This window comes from Clarias gariepinus, chromosome 12 (genome assembly GCF_024256425.1).
Source record: "Clarias gariepinus isolate MV-2021 ecotype Netherlands chromosome 12, CGAR_prim_01v2, whole genome shotgun sequence".
Taxonomy (NCBI): domain Eukaryota; kingdom Metazoa; phylum Chordata; class Actinopteri; order Siluriformes; family Clariidae; genus Clarias; species Clarias gariepinus.
This window is the reverse complement of record NC_071111.1, coordinates 27230741-27252581: the sequence shown is the minus strand read 5'-3', so window position 1 is coordinate 27252581 and position 21841 is coordinate 27230741. Positions and strand designations below refer to the sequence as shown.

The following is a 21841-nucleotide window of genomic DNA, read 5'->3' as shown; positions in this document are numbered from 1 at the left end:
AAATCCATACACGCTTTTTTTCTAATTACAAGTGATAAAATCAAAAGGCTCACTGCCTCACTGGCTCACACATTTATTGTGCTTAAATTTGATCCTAATAAGATTTGATTTAATTTGAATTTTAGAACAGTGGCAGCTGGAACACCTAAAACAGATGCAGGATTATTTTTTTATAATCTAAATAAAAATGCTTTTTTAAACGTGGGCTATTGTTATTTACATGCAATATTTGTTAATTTAATTTAAATGGGGTTTGGTCTCCGGAATGTTGAGCATCAGGATCCTCTTCTTTACTTTCCTATGTAGAATCAGCGCTTAATCGCACGTATAAAGTTTTGTAAATTCGTTTAATGTTTAATAGTAAATAATGACCCCCGTTGCGCTGTACCACCGCTCGGAAAACCTTATGAAATACAAGTTTAGGACAATTATGATGATCTGCCACGGCGTGCGCGTGCGATGGGTGTACGCCCAAATCTACTATAACTACTCCCTCACTCCGTAGGCTCCCTGAATAGGCAGCAAAGGGACGGGAGCCGCCTATTTGTGCCGGCTGGCGATAATTAACGTTAATATGATCTCGGGCTTGCTCCGCATTATAAAAGCAAGGCGCGGAGGTTTGTCTGAGGTCTGGGAAGTACGTGATGTAATGGAGAATATGAAAGAAGCATGTCAGTGGGGCGATGTGACGCGCCCCAGGGACTTTAAACAAGGACACTAGAATTCCGCCCTTTGATCTCCGCGCTGAGGACAGCGCGAGAAAGAGCTGCGCGAGCTCCCGCGGCATCTTCACTCCCGCACCGTGCCTGCCCTCGCAGCCCCGCTGCCGAAGAGGAAAAGGCTGCGAGGACGTTTGTGTTAAGTTTTTTTTTTACGTCAGCGAGGACTCGCGCCGGCCATCGACAGCGGGAGAAGCGCTGCCTCCGCGTGCTCAGTTCTGCCACTCCGCGCACCAACACTTATTGTCAGCTGTGTGCCTGCATGCCAGTGTGGCACAGCCTCCGGAACTGCACATGCACAATCTTTATCCCTTTCTTTCCTTTCTCCCTCCTTCAACACTTTCCTTCCCCATTTTACCTAAATAAATGACCCTTTTCCCGTAAGACCTCGCCTCGTGTCCGTGCTTTATGGTGCCGCCCGTGCAACATGGGTCGAATCTGTTACAGATCATATCAGTCTACTGCATTTCATTCTTATAATAAACGCAAAAACACAAGCGGGGCTGAATGACCAACATTAGCTGACGCAGTAGAACGTCCTGACAATGTTATAATTTTTATGGTCATTTATTTTAGTTAATAAATCTACTATAAATTTAAAGAACACAAGATATAAGACGACACAAAACCCTACACGCGTCTTTTCTAATTACACGTGATAAAATTTAAAGGCTCACTGTGTTAACATTTATTTTGTTTAAATTTGATCCTAATAAGATTTAATTTAATTTGAATTTTACATTTGTACTGTGATTTTAGTTCTGTGATTATGAATTTGTTTAACTACAATGTTTTACTTGATTTTATCCGCTACTACGTGCAGTTCTAAAACTCCGTGTCTCATTAATCCAGCAGAGAATGAACTAAGGCACGAGGCGTCAGCCTGTAGTTATATAGCGCCACTCAACGGTAAAAGCCAGCAAACGCACAAAGCCAAACGGTACCGCCGAGCGCGGCGACGGTAGGACCTACAGTCCGATTGATTAACCACTGTACGTACATCTGACCCAAAGACTCTGTGACAAATCATCAGTGTGCAGTGAAAAGAAACAATCTTCCTCCTCAGGACATTGATGATCAACCTAAAACTTCTGCTTCAGTCTCACTATAAGGGAATGTGTCTTACTGAGGAGCAGGTCATGTGACTCTCAGAGAGATGATCTTACCTCAGTGTCTCCAGTTTACAGTGAGGATTCTCCAGTACAGCACACAGACACTTCACTCCTGAGTCTCCTACTTTATTATCAGACAGATCCAGTTCTCTCAGGTGTGAGGGGTTTGATCTCAGAGCTGAAGTCAGAGCAGCACAGCCTTCATCTGAGACACCACAACCACACAACCTGTAGAGGCAAGGCAAGGCAAGTTTATTTGTATAGCACGTTTCATACACAGTGGTAATTCAAAGTGCTTTACATAGAAGAAAAGAAAATAAACATGAAATGAAATAAAAGATAATAGCAATAAGACATTTTAACAAAAACTTTTAAATTTTATTTAAAATAAAAATAAATGCAGTTTGCAACAAAACTTTTAAACTAATTAAAATTTAATAAAAAAAAATAAAAGACTAATTAAAACTAATAAAAACATAATTTAAAATAAAAATAAAACAGTTTAAGAAATTAGATAAACATAAAATAGTACAAAATAGTACAGTCAGTTCGGACTTAGCACAGTGCTCATTGAATAAATGCACAGCATTTTGAGTCTAGATTTAAATGTGACTAATGTTTTAACATCATCTTAAATAACATAACACATAACATCTGATCTCTTCTGGAAGCTGGTTCCAACTGCGGGCAGCATAAGGGCTAAAGGCGAACTCCCCTTGTTTTGTGTGAACCCTTGGTATTTCTAACTGACTCGATCCTAACGATCTGAGTGGTCTGTTAGGGTTATATTCAGTGAGCATATCTGTAATGTATTTAGGTCCTAGGCCATTAAGTGATATATAAACAAGTAAAAGTACTTTAAAATCTATCCTAAATGATACAGGAAGCCAGTGTAAGGACCTGAGGACTGGTGTGATGTGCTCAGATTTTCTGGTTCTAGTCAGAATCCTGGCAGCAGCATTCTGGATGAGCTGCAGCTTTCTAATGGTCTTCTTGGGAAGGCCGGTGAGGAGACCATTACAATAATCCACCCTGCTGGTGATAAAGGCATGGACTAGTTTCTCCAAGTCTTGATTTGAGACAAAACATCTAATTCTTGCAATGTTTTTGAGATGATAGTATGCTGATTTAGTTACTGCTTTGACATGACTACTGAAACTAAGGTCTGTCTCCAGAATAACCCCAAGATTCTTGACTTGATTTTTAGTTATCTGACCCCTAGAGTGAAGGTATCCATTTACCTTCAGAGCTTCATCTTTGTTTCCAAATGCAATGACTTCAGTTTTCTTCTTGTTTAATTAAAGATAATTCTGGCACATCCAACTGTTAATTTCATCAATGCATTTGCAGAGGGAGTCTATGGGGCTAAAATCATTTGGAGATAAGGCTAGGTAAAGCTGGGTATCATCAGCTTAGCTGTGATAGGCAATTTGGTTCTTTCTCATTATCTGATTTAGAGGGAGCATATACAGGCTAAACAGGAGCGGTGCAAGAATTGAGCCTTGTGGGACTCCGCATGTCATGGACGTCCACTTGGACTTGTGCTCTCCTATACTCACATAATAACGTCTCCCTTCTACAGTAAGTATGACCTGAACCATTTGAGTACCATCCCAGAAAGCCCGACCCAGTATTCCAGTCTTTCTATTAGTATGTTATGATCGACAGTGTCAAACGCAGCGCTAAGATCTAGCAGTACCAACACTAATATTTTGCCGGAGTCAGAATTTAAACGAATGTCATTTATTATCTTTATCTTTATCTTTAGATTAAAAACTGTCTAGGTATTCATTTGAGTTTAAATGGTTGTTCACCAGATAAAAGACAACCTTTTCAATAATCGTACCTGTAAAAGGAAGATTTGATATTGGTCTGTAGTTATTTAATACGGAGTTATCAAGATTATTCTTTTTTAAAAGTGGCTTAACAACTGCAGTTTTCAGAGAGTTTGGAAAAGTCCCAGAAAGAAGTGAGGCATTCATCACTTCTAATAAATCTGTTTCCAAACAGTTTAACACACTTTTGAGAAAAGATGTAGGAAGTGTGTCAAGGTCGCAGGTTGACGATTTGAGGGACACAATGACACACTCTTCATCACCAGATTTTTATTTTCATTTAATACTAACTTTAAAGCTGATGTGTTTGTGATCACAATGAGTCTTATATTTTGTTTCTCTCAGCAGATGTGTGTACATTTACAGTAAATTGCTGCACGAACAAAACAAGAAGTCTTAAAAATGTCGAAAAACAAAAACTCATCAGTTTTACACATTATTTTGTCCTCTTCTTAAAATCAGAAGTAAATTAGCCCAGTGTTATTGAAGCGGTTGCCAGATCAACAGAATTTATAAGGAATTGTTCTAGTTTTGGATTAATATCTTGGGCTGTGGATTGGAGTCTGAAATTTTTTTTACAAACATTATCTTAATCATATTTCTACAAAGCTTGTGGAGTTAACATGTAAGGTTTTCTCATATGTCTGTCTATAACATGCTAATGTCTTTTGTTCTTTTGATGTACGGGATGTTTGGCAGACGCTCTTACTAAACTTTAAGCAGCTGCAAGCTTCATCATTGTGTGTGTTAATTCATATTATTAATATTTTTATCTGCAGGAAGTGAATTTTATTGTTTTGTTAAGTAACTCTAAATTAAGTACATAGTTTAAACTATATAATGTATTGTCCAATCTGTTAGTGCTAAATCTTATGCACTTTACTTCTAGTATAAAGCTCTGTAGCTCTCACCCTGTTTGTGAGACAACAAATGAACAATAGTACTGTTTTATTATTATTATTATTATTATTATTTGTTTGTAACCTCATGCAAATCTGCTGGACTCATTAATAAAATCTACTACATTGTTGCTAGTGTAACGTGTTTCAAAAACATGTTATAGTGTAAAAAATGCATGTACCATTCATAAAAGCTTCTAATCTCCTTTAGTGTTCTGGTAACACATTTGAAATACAATAGTATAGACAATTGTGTGTACCATGTAATATAACAAAATATATTTTTATTACCCACAAAGTGTACATTTTTAGCATTTGAAATTGTCATAAGGTTTAACAGCATCCCACTGCTGCAGTAAGAATATATTCATAGTATATTACTCATGTATGTAGGTTAGTGAAGATAGCATGTCAACCATTACTAGGCTGGAAACAGGAAATTCATGCAGACAAAACCATCTAGCTAACATCTTACAAATAGTGTCAGAATTATACGGGAAGGGTGTAAGGAGCTCTTTCTTATGGATACCAGCACATATAGGAGTAAAAGGAAATGAATAAATAAATAATAGCACAGTTAACACAGAATTAATCCACACAGTCTTAGTGAAATAGACAAACACACTGGGGAATGTAAATATTATGGGCAAATAGAGACACAAATACTGATAGACTACCAAAAAAACTCTAAGAAGAAGAAGCCGTGGTGTTTTATAACAAATCAGTCAGAGAGCTAAAGCACTAACTGGTGGTCAAAATGTTAAAGAGGTCAAAGTTGCATCCAAATGTCCAGCTGTGATTTTCTACCAGATGTTCAATGTGCACCCTACAGTTTGTTCTGCATCTAAAGGTAGGATCCCACTATGTGTAATATGAAACATGTTAAGTATTACTGCATATTATCTTTGTGTGTGTATTCTATCAATTCCCTGTGATTCTATGCATGTGTGAACTGATTATATTTTCCTGTTTTAAGCTGCTTTGTCATTTGTCAGTGGTTGTGTGTAATTGTCTTTTTTGTGTGAGCCAAATTACTGCTTTTTTGAAGCATACAGAGAAAAGGACCATTGAATAAATATATGTTCCCTTTCAAAGGCTACACTCGATGCTGTGTGAAAACGCTATGGGAATATCTTTTTTCTGTGAAAGTATCATGGATGGATATCTTTTCTCTTTTTATTATTTTTCCATCGGTTGTGAAGCATGTGTGTATCAAATTTCCTTTAGGAGGGCGATATGCATACGTTCTGCTTCAAATGTTTGGGTGAGAAGCATGCTTTCGAAGGGCTTAATGGAGAGTGTGAGCACTATGATCTTCTCCCCATGAAGCTGCTTCGCGCACGCCTCGCGTTCTTTAGGAAACCACGAGCCGCGCTGCACTCATGGGGTTTACAAGCAGATCTGGCCAAGGCATGAGAGACGGAGTCCCTCCTTTCTCTCGCCCTCTCGATCCCGAAGTCTCTCCTTCCACTTCACGAACGCACTCCGGTGCTTCTCGTGGGTGTGTTGAAGAGACTCGTTCTCCTGCTTCTGTGGAAATGGAAGTAGCTTCCTCAGAACGCTCATCTAAAGATGATAGAGAATATGAGGAATTGCTCGAAGTCATAACGCGTGCAGCCGAACGACTGCATATCGACTGGCCACAGGAGCAAGCTCACCCAAAACAATCTAAATTAGATGACAGATTTCTACCAGGTGGCCAGGAGATGGAGCCACAACACCGCTTTCTCCCATTTTTTGATGACCTCCACAACGAATTATCTCGTTCTTTTTCTTCCTGTATTTTTGTACCATCAACTTTGTTTTATTCGAACATCGTTGATGCAAAAGCACGAGGCTATAGCGTGATGCCCCAGATAGAAGAGATGCTTGCGGGCTATTTCTCTCCTGGGAATTCATCCTCATTAAAGAAACCAACACCTCCCTCCAAGCCGTGTAGAACTTCTTCTACCCTGGTAGGGAAAGCGTTCCAAGCAGCAGGTTAGGCCGGCACTTCCTTGCACACCATGGCAGTTTTGCAGGTGTATCAGGCTGATCTGCTGAAAGATTTGAGCACGAGCGGCACACTGAATCACGAAGCACTTAATAAATTACGCCGGGCTACTGATTTATCCCTGCGTGCAGCTAAACAGACAGCCCGTGCTATCGGCCATTCTATGGTCTCCTTGGTGACCGCTGAAAGACACTTGTGGTTGAATCTGACAAGCATCAAGGACAAGGATCAAACATTCCTCCTTAATGCCCCTGTCTAACCTTCCGGCCTATTTGGCGACGCTGTGAATTCTGTCGCCACTAGGTTCAGAGAAGCTAAGCTGTATGAACAGACTTTTGGAAAATTTTTGAAAAAGTTGAAGACGCTATCTCAAAAAGTACAGTTTCAAAATGTTAACTATCAAAATGATTGTTTCGCAAATCCAACTGGAAGATTGGTTTGTGACGAAAGACCTAAAGGATGCATACTTTTACATAAAAGTTTTGACACAACACAGGAAGTTCATGAGGTTCACTTTCGGGGAAGAAGCTTACCAGTATCGGGTCCTTCCATTCGGTCTAGCTCTGTCACCCCGCACATATACAAAATGTATAGATGCAGTCCTGGCTCCCTTGCGACTCCAGGGCAACCGTATTCTCAATTACATAGACAACTGGCTAATCATGGCCCAGTCTCAGCAGCTAGCGCTCCGACATTGCGATGTCATCCTAGCTCGTCTCCATTCGCTGGGTTTGAGACTCAATGCTAACAAAAGCATTCTCTTTCCGGCTCAGAGGACAACATACTTGGGTGTCAGATGGGATTCGATCACTATGCGGGCACAATTGTCTCCCGCTCGATCCCTTCATGGGATTTATCTATCGTGCTCGACAGTCTAATTGACACTCCTTTCGAACCACTAGAGTCAGCGCCTGACAGGTCTCTGACTCTTAAGATGTTTTTTTCTTATGGCCATTACCTCTCTTAAGAGGATTGGAGATTTACGCGCCTTGTCAGTCTCCCAATCCTGCCTGGACTTTGCCCCTGGGCTAGTCAAGGCCATTTTGCATCCTCACCCGAACTATTTTCCGAAAGTTTCATTCTCTACCATGCACCCTGTTGTTTTTGAAGCCTACTGTCCTCCGCCTTTTACAGCTTCGGAGCAGGAGAAACTTCACCTACTGTGTCCAGTATGTGCTGTTCAGATCTACGTCCACCGCACCAGTCAGTGGCGTAAATTAGAGCAGCTCTTTATATGTTATGGAGGCCGCAACCGGGGTCCACTACACAGACCTTATCACACTGGGTGAGAGATGCTATTGCTCTCTCCTATGAGGCGCGTGGGTTCACTTCGCCTCTAGGAATCAGGGCTCATTAAACCAGGGGGATTGCTTCATCTATTGCACTAGCAAGAGGTATTCCCCGGCAGCAAGTGTGTGATGCGGCGGGCTGGTCCTCTCCGCACACATTAGTTAGATTTTATAGTCTGGATGTTCATGCCACTCCGGGCTCACGAGTCCTCGAGTCAGCTTCCCAGACATAGTTCTGAGACCTCTCGGCCTTGTGCCCACACGCTACACAACTCGGGGTCCAGACACTTGCAGTGCGGCGACGTTGGTACTCTCGTTCACATAGCGTTTTCCCGCAGCATCGACTGTAGCCTTTGAAAGGGAACGTTTTGGGTTACTTTGCTGTAACCCTGTTCCCTGAAAAGGCGGGAATGAGATGCTGTGTCCCAATGCCGCACTGCCCACGTGACCAGACGTCTGTTCAGACAAATCAATCTGAGGAATGTTTCCTGTCCACTTCTATTTATAACCTGCGGGTGCGTCTAATCAGATGACGTCACCTGACAGAGGTTATATAAGCCAAAATTTGACGTGTTTGATACACATATGCTTCACAACCGGCAACATGAAAAGATATTCCCATAGCGTTTTAATGCAGCTGGGTGTGTTTTTCCTGTTTTCAGGGAACAGGGTCACAGCAAAGTAACCCAAGACAATTCTTTGCCTTTAGTTAGCTTTAGTCTCAGCTAAAGTCAGTAAGGTTTTTCCTCCAGGGACTTGGGACAGGTTTAGCTTTATTTTAGAGTACTGACAGTATTGCTTTTATTGTTTTGCAATGTCTGCCTGTTATCATTATATTATATAAGTTAAATGTCCAAAATAAAAGTAAAACTTATCAAAGAATTGATCAAAATGCAAGTTTGAAAATGACATGTCATTGGCATAGAAAATAAACATATAAATGAGTGTGTGGATGATATTTTGCTCATTTTGCTAGAGGTTTGGCCAGTTGTAACTGGAGACCCCCCAGGCTGAGCCAGATTATTGAGGATCGTGTCCAATAGTGGGTGGTACTGCATTGTTCTGCTGCGTGGCTGGTATTGACTTGAACTGCTGACGTTGTGCAATGTTCTTACATGTGGTGGGAGTGTTACAAACCAAAAGTCTATAGTGACAGAATGCTGAACTGAAAATTGACAGAATATTTTGGGCAGTTTTGTGTGCATCTAGAGAAACTGCAGTATTTGTAGATTCTGTCAAAATTCAGGGAGCACTTTAAGGGCTCTGACATTGCGTGGATCTAAGGGACATTAAAGTTTCCATATGATAAAGAATTTAATAAAGTTTTTTCTTTTGAAGTATAGGATATATGGGACACAGAACACCTGGCCAAAAGCTTAAAATGTTTTCTTGTTTGGGCTCACCCACCCAGAAGCTCCCATCACCAAATAAAAAATAAAAAAAACACTTCCTAGGCAGTGACAATATACTACTATATACAATATACTACTAACAATATAAACAATTTAATGCAATTATTTCACTACATATTTCACATTTTCATTTTCACCATGTCACAAATCTAAGAACAATAACAAGCCGCTGTTAACTCTGTGTCACTCTCAACACATCTGTGTCAGAAATCACCATGGCAACTGATCAGCATTAAAACCAAACTAGGTGGCGCCTTCCCAAAAAGCAACGCGGTATAAAAACATGAAGTAACTCCACATTCTCTATATTAAACATACTGTACAGTAGTGATCATGCACTGTGATCTCCTCTCATACACACACCTATTGATCCTGTTCTCAATTTCAGCCTTGTCTTACTGTTTGAGTGCATTTGAGAATGACTTTTATAGATATTCTTTATTCATAACAAAATGTGAAATAATTCAAGGTTATTTACTGCTTCTATGATACAGACCCTGTATATAGCAGCAAGATGAAGACAAATCTTCACTGACAAAAATGTGACCCAAGACTGGAAAGAAAGAATCTTCCTCCTCAGGACATTGATGATGGGCCTAAAACTTCTGCACTCTCAGAGAGGTGATCTTACCTCAGTGTCTCCAGTTTACAGTGAGGATTCTCCAGGACATCACAGAGACCCCTCACTCCTGAGTCTCCTACTTTATTATTAGTCAGATACAGTTCTCTCAGGTGTGAGGGGTTTGATCTCAGAGCTGAAGTCAGAGCAGCACAGCCTTCATCTGAGACACCACAATCCCACAACCTGTAGAGACACAATGACACACTCTTCATCACCAGATCTTTATTTTGGTTTACTTTTTATAAATATGATGTGTCTGTCATGTTGGACTATCTCTTCTCTCTTGACCAGTCACAAGGTATACACTGTAAAAAATGTCCGTAAATTTTACGGTAAAATATAGGATAAAACTATATTCCACAAAACATGCGATAACCGTAAAATTTACAATGAAAAACCATAAATTAGTTTAAGACCTTAGAGTAAGACCTTACATTTAACAGTTAAAAACATATGAAAATACAGTTTATTGCAGTAAAATTAACAATATACTGTATTATCACTTACAGAAAAGACATGAATTTCACATGTTTTTACATATGCAAAAATGTTTGTGTAACATTTTTGTGTAAAACCCATGGGATCACGTGAAAACCCATGAGATAAACATGATATTATTTTGTTAAAAATGAAACCTGCTTGTGTTTATTTCAGTCAATGCTCTCTAAAAAACGTCCTGGAAAAAAGCGTTTTAACATATTTATGCTTTGAATTTTTTGTAATCTGTACAAATTAGAAAAATATACTTATTTGTTATCATAAAATATTTTATTATAGTGTTTTAAAGAACCATAACCACACAAAACAAATTAACAAGGCAGGTTGTGCACTTTAAATAATATAATTACTTTCAGTGTACCAAAAATAATGGTATTTGTTAAAGTATTTTTTTAAATTATGGTTAACATAATTTTGTCTCAACTTGACTGTACAAATTCCTAATATGTTGTGTAAACACAAACCATTTATGTTAAGTCAACATTTTATTCACAGTACAGCAGGGGGCAGTAGCGAGACCCCAGCTGTCATGAACCGCTAATGAAACAGAAGAGCAAGACAATTCAAACTACACCTGCGCAAAGTTAATTAACTCTCTGCCCGCGTGCGGTTCTGTCCGTTTAGACAGAGGCAAGTAGGGATAACTGCAGGCTGGAGCAATAGGCGTGCCAAAAGGTTGGGGCGTGCCGAAAGGTTTGGGGGCGTGTCAAAAGGTTTCTCATTGGTGAAAGGAGCTTCTGTGTTGGCCAATCAGCGTGCCGAAAGGTAGGGGGTGTCTCGAAAGGAAGTGGGCATGTCGAAAGTTTTTTCATTGGTGAAAGGAGCTTCTGCGTTGGCCAATCAGAGGTGATCCTATTTATATGTAAGTACCTTTAGTTTAGTGTGGGGGAACATGGCGGCGGTAAGGACTGGTGTGGTTAGTCAATATAAATCATTTTTTTCTTTATTTTCATTATTTAATTGTTGTCGACAGCATGAATGAATGAGCATTGGGTGGAGGGGTTATCAATTTCTTTTTTTAATTGTGAAGACAAGCTCTTAAATGGAGCAGTTCTGGCTCTAAATTAAATGTTTTACTGGCTAAAATTGTGTCTGTTAACTAAATTAGTGCCACTTCAAAGGTAACTAAAGTGTACTGTGGTGTTCTATGAACCATATTTGTAATTATCAGGCAATGTCAAAGTCAACTTTATTGTCAGCTCTGATACATGTACAGTGCATACATATAGAGAAACGAAACTATGTTTCTCTCAACCCTCTTTACAAATAACACTGAAAACTTAAACCTGTAAGGTTGTATAATATTGTAAGACATTGTAATCTAATAAGAAGATTCCTGTGCTCTGAGAACAGACCCCTCACTGTGCTTCCTCATGCCTTATGTGGTAACACCTTCTATATCCTGTATTCAATTCAATTTTATTTGTATAGCGCTTTTAACAATTGTCATTGTCGCAAAGCAGCTTTACACAATCAAAAGAATTATTTAAGTTTGTATGGAATGGGAATGTGTATGAATCAAAATGGTGAGATAGTTCCTGGTGAGCAAGCCGAGGGCGACAGTGGCAAGGAAAAACTCCCTGAGATGGTAGTAGGAAGAAACCTTAAGAGGAACCAGACTCAACAGGGAACCCATTCTCATTTGGGTAAAACAGAAAGCAGGAATTGATGCATTTACACTGTGTGTTGGGTGGCAGGCAGTTCAACTATAATAGTTGATGTTAACTGATGTTATTATGGAGTCCAGTTAGTTATTCAGACGAGGATACATCTAAATGTCTCTTGTCTGCTAGAACCCTTTTGTTTATTCAGGAGAAAAGTGCAAGTGTACTTGTTAAGAAGAACGAAGAATTGCTTGTTTTTCAAGTCAAAATTTATTTAAAATATTTGCTCGTCATGCGGAACACTCGCAAATCGCATTACTCGATGCTTTTAACTTGGTGTACATACATGCCTGAATTTATTCTCGTCAGAGCCAGGCCAACATCAACAAACATGGCAGGAAATGATTACAACTCCCAACAGCCTAGCAGCATCACTAGAATGCTATTGGCACATAAGTGCAATGAATCTCACCACAAACCAGGTCGATGATGACCATTCGTATTCTTTCATTTACATTTCATACAAACTTAAATAATTCTCTTGATTGTGTAAAGCTGCTTTGTGACAATGGCAATTGTTAAAAGAGCTATTCAAATAAAATTTAATTGAATTTAATTGAATATCCTCTGCGTCCAACCAGAGGATTCCAGTAGGATTTAATCTTAGTTCACGAGTAGTACTTATCTCCTACCAATTGTTACAGTATGAAATGCATACTTCTCACTGTGCATTGGTAAAGGTACATCATAAAGATGGGGGTAACTACAGACCTTTTTGAAACTATCTGCCTTTTTAAGCATGCCTTCTAAATACACTGTCCCTGCCATTTACATGCATATTACATCTTGTGAGAGCATGAGGATATGAGCAAGTACTGTATGTGAACAAATACAGTTATGACTTTCCTGGTTGACTATAGCATCATTATATGGGTCGTGCTATTTTAGGCAAATAACAAGACTGTTTACACCTGCTTTTAATGTGTACGTGTCAGGGTTGGTGCAAGAGGGGTGGGTGCATTTTCTTTTTGATCTAAGGTAGGCCCTATTTAATTGTTTTTGTTTGGGTGGGTGAATATTTAAAATGTCAGTTATACTAACTGCAACATTAAACTGAAACATTAAAATATACAGAACTTGCAATGCAGATTAAGATGTATAATTAGAGTTAGCCAAAATGGCGCTGTGGGGATGTTGTGTGCGTGAACCACTGCCCATGTTTCCAGAATCTCATTCCAAGCCTTTCTCTAAAGTTGGCAGCTGTAGTTACATGCCAGGTACTGTGTTAATGTGTTCTGTGTTAAATACCAGGTAACATATTAAGCTCATAAGAAACAGTCCCACAGGCGTAATTGTATGTAAATGAGCATCACATACTGTAGAGACAGCGATGAGGAGACACAGTTGCTTTTCTAACCACCAATGAATGAAATACAACAGGCAACAGAGAAGAAAAATCTGGCATTTACCAGTACATCCATTATATTATCACCAATGCATAATTTATGCTAATTTACAAAAATTGTGCACTGGCTAACAGGGCATTAGAGAAAGGTCAAAAGATCAACCGACTGGCTTCCAATAAACCCATTAGAATCAGATCATAAATGTTGTTTTTTTGTTTTTAATTATGTATTTTTTGGTTTAAAATAATTTTATTAATAATTTTAGTTTCACTTATTTAATTTAAATTTTCTTAACAAACCATTGCAATACGGTGGCGTAGTGGTTAGCACTGCTGTTAACACCTTGGCCTCAAGGGTCCGGGTTCGATTTCTGCCTCGGGTCTGTGTGCATGAAGTTTGCATGTTCTCCTCGTGCTTTGTGGATTTCCACTGGGTACTCCCACAGTCAAAATACTAAGATTAGGCTAATAAATACAAGTCACCACTGGCCTTTACAGTCCCTAGTTGGAGTACAGAGTACAGAGGGATGCTATGATTATCCTAGTAGTAGCTACAGCATCCAAAATCCTTATGAGACAACACCGATAGTTTATGTGACTTTAAAGGAATTATCTTACCTCAGACTTTCCACTTTACTGTGAGGATTCTCCAGTACAGCAGAGAGAGTCTTTACTCCTGAGTCTCCCAGTGTAGTGAAGAACAGATTCAGTGTTTTTACAGTCAGATGCAGTTCTCTCAGATTGGAGGTTTCTGAGTTGAGTTTTGAGCCCAGAGCTGAACAAATTTTTACTCCAATTTTATCACACCTGATACTGAATAAAATAAAATAATACATAATAAAAATAGAGTTAGAGCAAATAATCAAACAAATGAGCAAATCTTTCACTGAACCTTCTTATATAATAAATTTTTAAAAGTACAAACACCAGTTAGACAATAAGCTCAAAGAGACAATACAGCTAAAATGTCATTTTAACAATCATTACATTTTCTGTGAACATCTCCAGGGTGGTTTATTTCTATACAGTATGTGTAATGCCTCTAAGTTTAAACAGATATACAAAAGATAAGCACACACACACACACACACACACACACACACACACACACACACACACACACAACTAAAGCTATCACTTTGTGTTTCACCCAAATGAGTGTCAAACACTAAACAGGAAGTGTACTGTATATCTCCATGATCACCTGGCCCTGAAGGTACACAAAAGATTTTGTACAATTTTGGCACTTGGTGATACTATGTCAAATTCCAATTTGCATTTGTAAGTGCACATTAAAAGAGCGCCACATGATGGTGCCATTGCAACTTTGTAATTGCTTAACCAATGCACCAAATTTACCCCATCTGCCTCCTTGAAAATACTTTAAAGCATTTTAATGCAGCCTCCATTATTATGCACACTAAATAAAAACCTTGAAAATGTCCTCAGTGTTCAGGGAAATATGGTACTGTAGGTCATTTGTGAGGGGATTTTTACTTTACAAGTTACAGACATGCCCAATTCACACAGAATTAGGATCACAGGCAAGCTCATTTGTTTGTCTATTTGCTTTAAAAGTAATATAAATTAAATATATATTTTATTCTTTATTTACTATTTACTACAAGTATACCCTGAATCATGTTAAGGTCAAAGCATCCCACACCAAAAAATAGTGGAAATGTTTTCAGTTTCTCTCTTTCTTACACTGTAACAGTAGAACAGTTATATTCAGCTTTACTTACATTGCTTTTCTGGATGCTGCAATCACAGGCATCAGCTTCAGGAGAACATCATCTGTTATCTTATCTTCACTGATATATTTACTCAGGTCAAATTCCTCCAGATCCTGTGCTGATGTCAGTAACACAAACACCAGAGCAGGCAACTGTGATGAAGAGAGTTTATTTTGTCTTCCAGATTTCAGGTAGCGTTGGATTTCCTCCTCTAGAGAATTATCACCCAGTTTATTCAGACAGTGGAACAGATTAATGGATTTCTCTGTAGAATGCTCTTCACTGATCTTCTTCTTAATGTACTGAACTGTTTCCTTTGTGCTCTGGGAGCCACTTCCTGTCTGATTTACTAAGACCTGTAAGAGTTTCTGATTAGACTCCAGTGAGAGACCCAGAAGAAAGCGAAGAAAAAGATCCAGATGTCCAGTCTGACTTTTTAAAGCTTCATCTACAGCACACTTGTGTAAAACTGTAATTTCTTCCTTCTTCTGTTTTGAAGCTTGACTCTTTTTAAGAACATTTTTATTGTCTATCCTGAACATCAGGTGCACATACAGAGCTGCGAGGTGTTCCTGAATGCTCAGATGAACAAAGGAGTACACTTTACTCTGGTGAAGCCCAAGCTCCTCTCTGAAGATCTGTGTACACACACCTGAGTACACTGCTGCTTCTCTCACATCAATGCCACACTCTCTCAGGTCTTCCTCATAGAAGATCAGGTTCCCTTTTTGCAGCTGCTTAAAAGCCAGTTGTCCCAGTTTAAGAAATATTTCATTAGTCTCCTGCTTCTTTAAGTACTTTTCTCTTATGATGTTTATCTGAATGATGAGGAAGTGTGTGTACATTTGAGTCAGAGTCTTGGGGATCTCTCCACTCTCTGCTTCACCCAACATTCTCTCTAGAACAGTGGCTGAAATCCAGCAGAAGACTGGGATGTGACACATGATGTAGAGGCTTCTTAATGACTTCAGGTGTGTGATGATGTTATCGGCCAGGCTCTGATCACTGATCCTCTTCCTGAAGTACTCCTCCTTTTGTGGGTCATTGAACCCTCGTACCTCTGTGAGTCGATAGACACACTCAGAGGGGATTTGATCAGCTGCTGCAGGTCGGGAGGTGATCCAGATGAGAGCAGAGGGAAGCAGATTCCCTTTGATCAGGTTTATCAGCAACACAGGCACTGATGCTGATTCAGTTACATCACACACTCTCATGGTGTTCTGGAAATCTAGAGGAAAACAACACTCATCCAATCCATCAAAAATGAACAAACCCTTTTCCCAAATGGACATTTCGGTTTCTTTTATTTCTTTAAAAAAGACATGAAGGAGCTCCATCAGACTCAGTTTCTGGTCCTTCATCAAATTCAGCTCTCTGAAAGGAAGTGGAATTATGAGGTGGATGTCCTGATTTGCTGTCCCTTCAGCCCAGTCCAGAATGAACTTCTGCACAGAGACAGTTTTTCCGATGCCAGCGACTCCCTTTGTCAGCACAGATCTGATGGGTTTGTCTTGTTTGGATAAGGGCTTAAAGATGTCATTGCATTTGATTGGTGTTTCCTCTTTTGTTATTCTCCTGGACGCTGCTTCGATCTGTCTCACCTCATGTTCCTTATTGACGTCTCCACTGTCTCCCTCTGTGATGCAGAGCTTTGTGTAGATCTCATTCAGGAGTGTTTGGGTTCCCAGGTTTATTATCACTTCATTCAAGAATTTAAACTTATTCATTAGATTTAATTTGAACTTTTTCTGGAATTCATTTACAGCATCAGATTTTGGGTCGTGCCTGTGAGATGGTGAAGTAGAATGTGGTGAGACATGGGGTTCAATAATTAATCTTTAAGGTCTTATTTTTCTGACTGTTTATCACTGCTAAAATATATTCTACTGTATGTTTCTATTATCTAATCATACTTACCCTGTATTTGTGATGGTGTTCTTTGCTGTTGTATCTCTTGCCTTCTGTTGAACACTGTGAACAAAAGTGTTAGTTAATCATTTCCACGATATTCTAAATATCGGGTTTAAAGGCATAGTTTGGGTGTTTTCAAAGCAGTAATAAATCAGAATTGAGATGCATGAGGTGCATAAGTGCATATAAGTAGATCAAAATATGACTTTATAAACATTGTAGATTTTCCTGCTCTGCATGGTCCCAATGAATTTTGTCAACCAGAGAGTAAGTTTAATGTAACTAACCAGGCATACACTCCTGTTAAACCCTCACTCTGTGCAAAAATACATTCCAAAGCTCAGCCCATATGAAACTTCTGCAGTCCCAATTTTCAAGTAAAACTTTATTTCTGCAGGGGCAGATGAATTCACTAGTCCTAGTTCAAACTAATGAAATATTTGTCCTGGAGTTTTTTTTTTTCTTAAACATTTTTTGTCAAAGAAGGACCTTGACCACTGTCTCCTCCCTCTGTACTTTCCTGGTCCATATCACAATGTCAATATCATCGTGGTTCTAATTCTTGCAGTGATGTGGAATGCCACTATAAGATAAAACACTGATCCTTAGAGCAAACAGATACGCAGAACTCCAAGGTGAGAGCGTATAAATTCCGCAAACTGAGAGTGTTATGTGCTGAAATAAAAATGTTGAGTATAAGTGATGTTATGAACAGTCATGTGTCAGATTTTATAATCTACTTTAAACAGGGAGTGTATTTGGCTGACGATGAAAGAAGTACAACTTGGCGTAAACAAGTCGTAAGATACTCAACCTTACAAAATTTTATTTCCTTGTATTAATAAGTTAGACAAAGAGCTCTGCTGTACAGACAGAGAGACATGTACTTGGGCTTGAACCTGAAATAATAATATTACTGATGACATTAAAAGTATCAATGATCGGTACTAACTCTAGTGATATAATATTTAGATTTTTTTTTTTTTTTTTGTAGTTCCACAGTGGGTGCTTCGTAGTATTATCTGTCTAGATCCGAAATGCTTTGTGATAAAATTTAAATTTGACTTTTTACACTCTTTATTGGTATTTAAGTCACAAGATTATATTTAACCTCTCAGAAAAACAATTTGTAAAGTATATCCATATTAGTTGATAGAAAACTGCAAAATTTCTCATTGTAAAGCAAAATGGGTTGTCATTTTTTAATGTCTCAAAAAAAAAACATCACAAGTAAGTGATATACAGTAACACAGCTCATGTAAGGGCCATATTTCATTCTTGTGATTTGTTATGTTTACCTTATTTCAGTTTATTAGTTAAGCATTAAGCATTAAGTATCATACTTATAATTTGTATTGTGACATCATTTCATGAGTTGTTCTGTGACATCATCCCACAGTTATGCAGTTTCATGTCTATCACGCACGTTAGTTGTTAGTTGTTGTTAAGACACGGAAGGATACAGAAAGGTGTGGAGCACACAAGCTTTTGACCGTGAGACAGTAAGCTAAAAGGAATACAGTAAAATAAGTTGTTGTAACTGTAATCTATCGAAGCTACAGAACACAGCAAGCGACTTGTCGTGACTACAGTGGATTTAACTGTAACAACCATTGTTTTTGATGTTGAAAATAAACAAGAGACAAAGAGATCAACGAAACGTCTGATGTCGTCAGTGACACTGTGTAACTAAAGACACGCGTCAGAACTTGTGAATAACATGCACCTACAGCTCAGATCTTCTGAAAAGGTTACTGGTATGTTCAGAAAACATTTCTTGCAAAGTGGAAACCATTATAATTAAGAGCTTAAAAATTTGATAAGACACAATTTTCTTAAAAAATACAGAGATCCAGAAAATATGATTAAATGTCCATTATATTCACTACATCAGATGGCATAAGCTATATTCTTTATTGCAACAGCTCTGGACCCACAATTAAATCTCAAGTGAAAAATCAGACTAAGCCCTGTGTGTGTGTGTGTGTGTGTGTGTATATGTGTATATATATATATATATATATATATATATATATACACACTGTGTATACAATGTATACAGTATAAACTGTTAAAGTTAAAAAAACTTTAACTTTTTTGATAGGACCATTATTTTTTTTCTTACATTTCAAAGTTTAGTTAAATCTTGGATTGCAAACACTATTTGTGCTGTAAGCATGCTTGTATATCAAAATACTCACATATTTAAGTGAATTTTTTCATAAGAAATAATGGAAACTCATTTAACAACTTAAAATTATTTTTTTTAATTTTGTCTTGCAAAATGCTCGCAGACCTAGTTACATACAATCCAGGGTTCCACTGTTTGAGACTAACAAGATAATTTTCATTAATGCAATTTGTATTAGCCATACTGAAAGATACATAGGGCCTGCAATTTAACACAATAAAAGAAGACACGCTAAACATGTGAGGAACATGTATGGAAAATTTGTTTGGTCCATTTGTAAGACTGAAAAGAATAAGCTGCTATGATAATTCCCAAAATCTTACGCTTCCCTTTGTAGGAATGAACAGGGTTACCCCAAAAGCAGCGGGAAGCTTAACCCAGGCAAAAAGGGGAAGAGACAGTTTTACAACTTCACTCCAAGAGTGTAAGTCAGCAAGCAAGCTGTTGAATAAGGACGAGACAGTTTCACAACCCTTTCCGACTCACGTGCAGATCTCCAGAGCACATGTCTTTGCTCAAGAGCCAAGATAATCAGTAAGGTGTTCCAGTAAGGTGAATATTAAATTATACACAGTATATATACCTATTTAGGATGTTCAATGTCTTTATGTTGCGTTCAACGTGTTTATCCAAAACTTAGAAAGTGTAATCAACATGTATAACCCTTCTCTGTAGATGAAGGTATTTATGAGTATACAAGGTATGTCATGTTTGGAGTTTAATAAATGCTTGTTTTAATTCAAAGAACATTGATGTGTATGAAACATTGAAATTATGAACAGGGCTCATGTTGTGGAGCAGGAAGTAGCAAATATTAGTAAAAGTGAGGTGAGAAGGGCGTTGAAGAGGATGAAGGATGGACAGGCTGTTGGTCCTGATGACATACCTGTGGAGGTATGGAAGTGCTTAGGAGAGGTGGCAGTAGAGTTTCTAACTAGTTTGTTTAACAAGATCTTGGAGAGTGAGAGGATTCCAGAAGAATGGAGAAGTGTATTGGTGTTGATTTTTAAGAACAAGGGAGATGTACAAAGCTGTGGCAATTACAGAAGCATAAAGCTAATAAGCCATAAAATGAAGCTGTGGGAAAGAGTAGTGGAAGCTAGGTTAAGGGCAGAGGTGAGGATTTGTGAGCAGCAATATGGTTTCATGCCTAGAAAGAGTACATCAGATGCAATATTTGCTTTGAGGATGCTGGTGGAGAAGGTAATAAAGAGTTGCATTGGGTCTTCGTAGATTTAGAGAAGGTGTACGACAGGGTGCCGACAGAGCAGCTGTGGTGGTGTATGAGGAAGTCTGGAGTGGCGAGAGTCTGGAGAGAAGTATGTTAGAGTGGTGCAGGACATGTATGAGAGCTGTAAGACAGTGGTGAGATGTGCTGTAGGTGTGACAGAAGAGTTCAAGGTGGAGGTGGGTCTGCATCAAGGATTGGCTCTAAGCCCTCTTTTTGTTTGCTCTGGTAATGGACAGGATGACAGATGAGGAGTCTCCATCGACTATGATGTTTGCAGATGACATTGTGCTTTGTAGCAAGAGCAGGGAACAGGTGGAAAAAAAATTGGAGAGGTGGAGGTATGCTCTGGAAAGCAGAGAAATGAAGGTTAGCTGCAGTAAGACAGAATACATGTGTGTAAATGAGAGGAACCCAAGAGGAACGGTGAGGATACAGGGAGCAAAGGTAAAGAAGGTGCAGGACTTTAAGTACTTAGGGTCAACAGTCCAGAGTAACGGACTGGAACTTGGAATGGGTGGAGAAAAGTTTCAGGTGTCTAGAGGAAGACCAAAGAGGAGATTTATGGATGCAGTGAGGGAGGACATAAAGTTAGTTGGTGTGAGAGAAGAGGATGCAGAGGATAGGGTTAGATGGAGGCAGATGATTCGTTGTGGCGACCCCTGAAAGGGAACAGCCGAAAGACAAAGAAGAAGATGAACAGGGCTCATGTTAATACACTTTATCAAAAGTACTAAAACTCCAACAGGATGTTCCACATGACAGACCAAACGTTGGGTTATTGTGTGCATGAAAAACAGGTAATCATGTAGGGTATGGCTAAGCCCCGCAACCACATCTGATTGGGACAAACACCCATGGGACGTACTGACTGAACGGAGTCAAAACCAAGCTCTTTGGACTCTTTCGCCCCTCGTACTTCTCGCTGAGACTCTTCGGGCTCTTCTGAACCAATCGCCTGAGTCATCTGCTCTCCAAGAACTCTCAACAAAACTTCAGGCCAAAATTCCAACATCTTGCAGCAAAGAAATCCTCAGAAAAACATTCCAGAGCACCGCAAATATTACATTACCATGCTCATAATTGATAAATATCAGATTTTGTATTATCATTGTTGGCCATGGGATAAAAAGAATTGGTAAAATACACTGATTCGAGCTAGACGCTGGACGGATAGAAGATGAAGTGCAGGTTATAAGTTTAATCAGTTTAATAAAATCAACCCGTATCCTTAAAGATTTGATTCACCTCTGACAAAAAAAAGCTGAAACCCTACACCTTATAGGAACAAAAAAAACACATAACCCCAACAATGTATATTTGCTTTACCAAATAAAGCTAATGTAGAAAGCATGGAGCTCCAGGGTGCAGATTCTAGACATTTTGA

The 21841-nt window shown here is 38.8% G+C and overlaps 1 protein-coding gene across 1 annotated transcript in view; it reads right to left on the bottom strand.

The window, feature by feature from the left end:
* LOC128534123 (NLR family CARD domain-containing protein 3-like) overlaps positions 1 to 21421 on the bottom strand; it is a 33049-nt gene extending 11628 nt beyond the window's left edge. Inside the window, exons 1-4 of the mRNA XM_053508423.1 lie at positions 21327 to 21421; positions 15134 to 16909; positions 14007 to 14201; positions 1890 to 2059 (exon numbers count right to left, since the gene is read on the bottom strand). Coding sequence (XP_053364398.1) covers positions 1890 to 2059; positions 14007 to 14201; positions 15134 to 16909; positions 21327 to 21421 — 2236 coding nt within the window. The remainder of the gene's footprint in view (positions 1 to 1889; positions 2060 to 14006; positions 14202 to 15133; positions 16910 to 21326) is intronic.
* Positions 21422 to 21841: the final 420 nt, after the last annotated feature.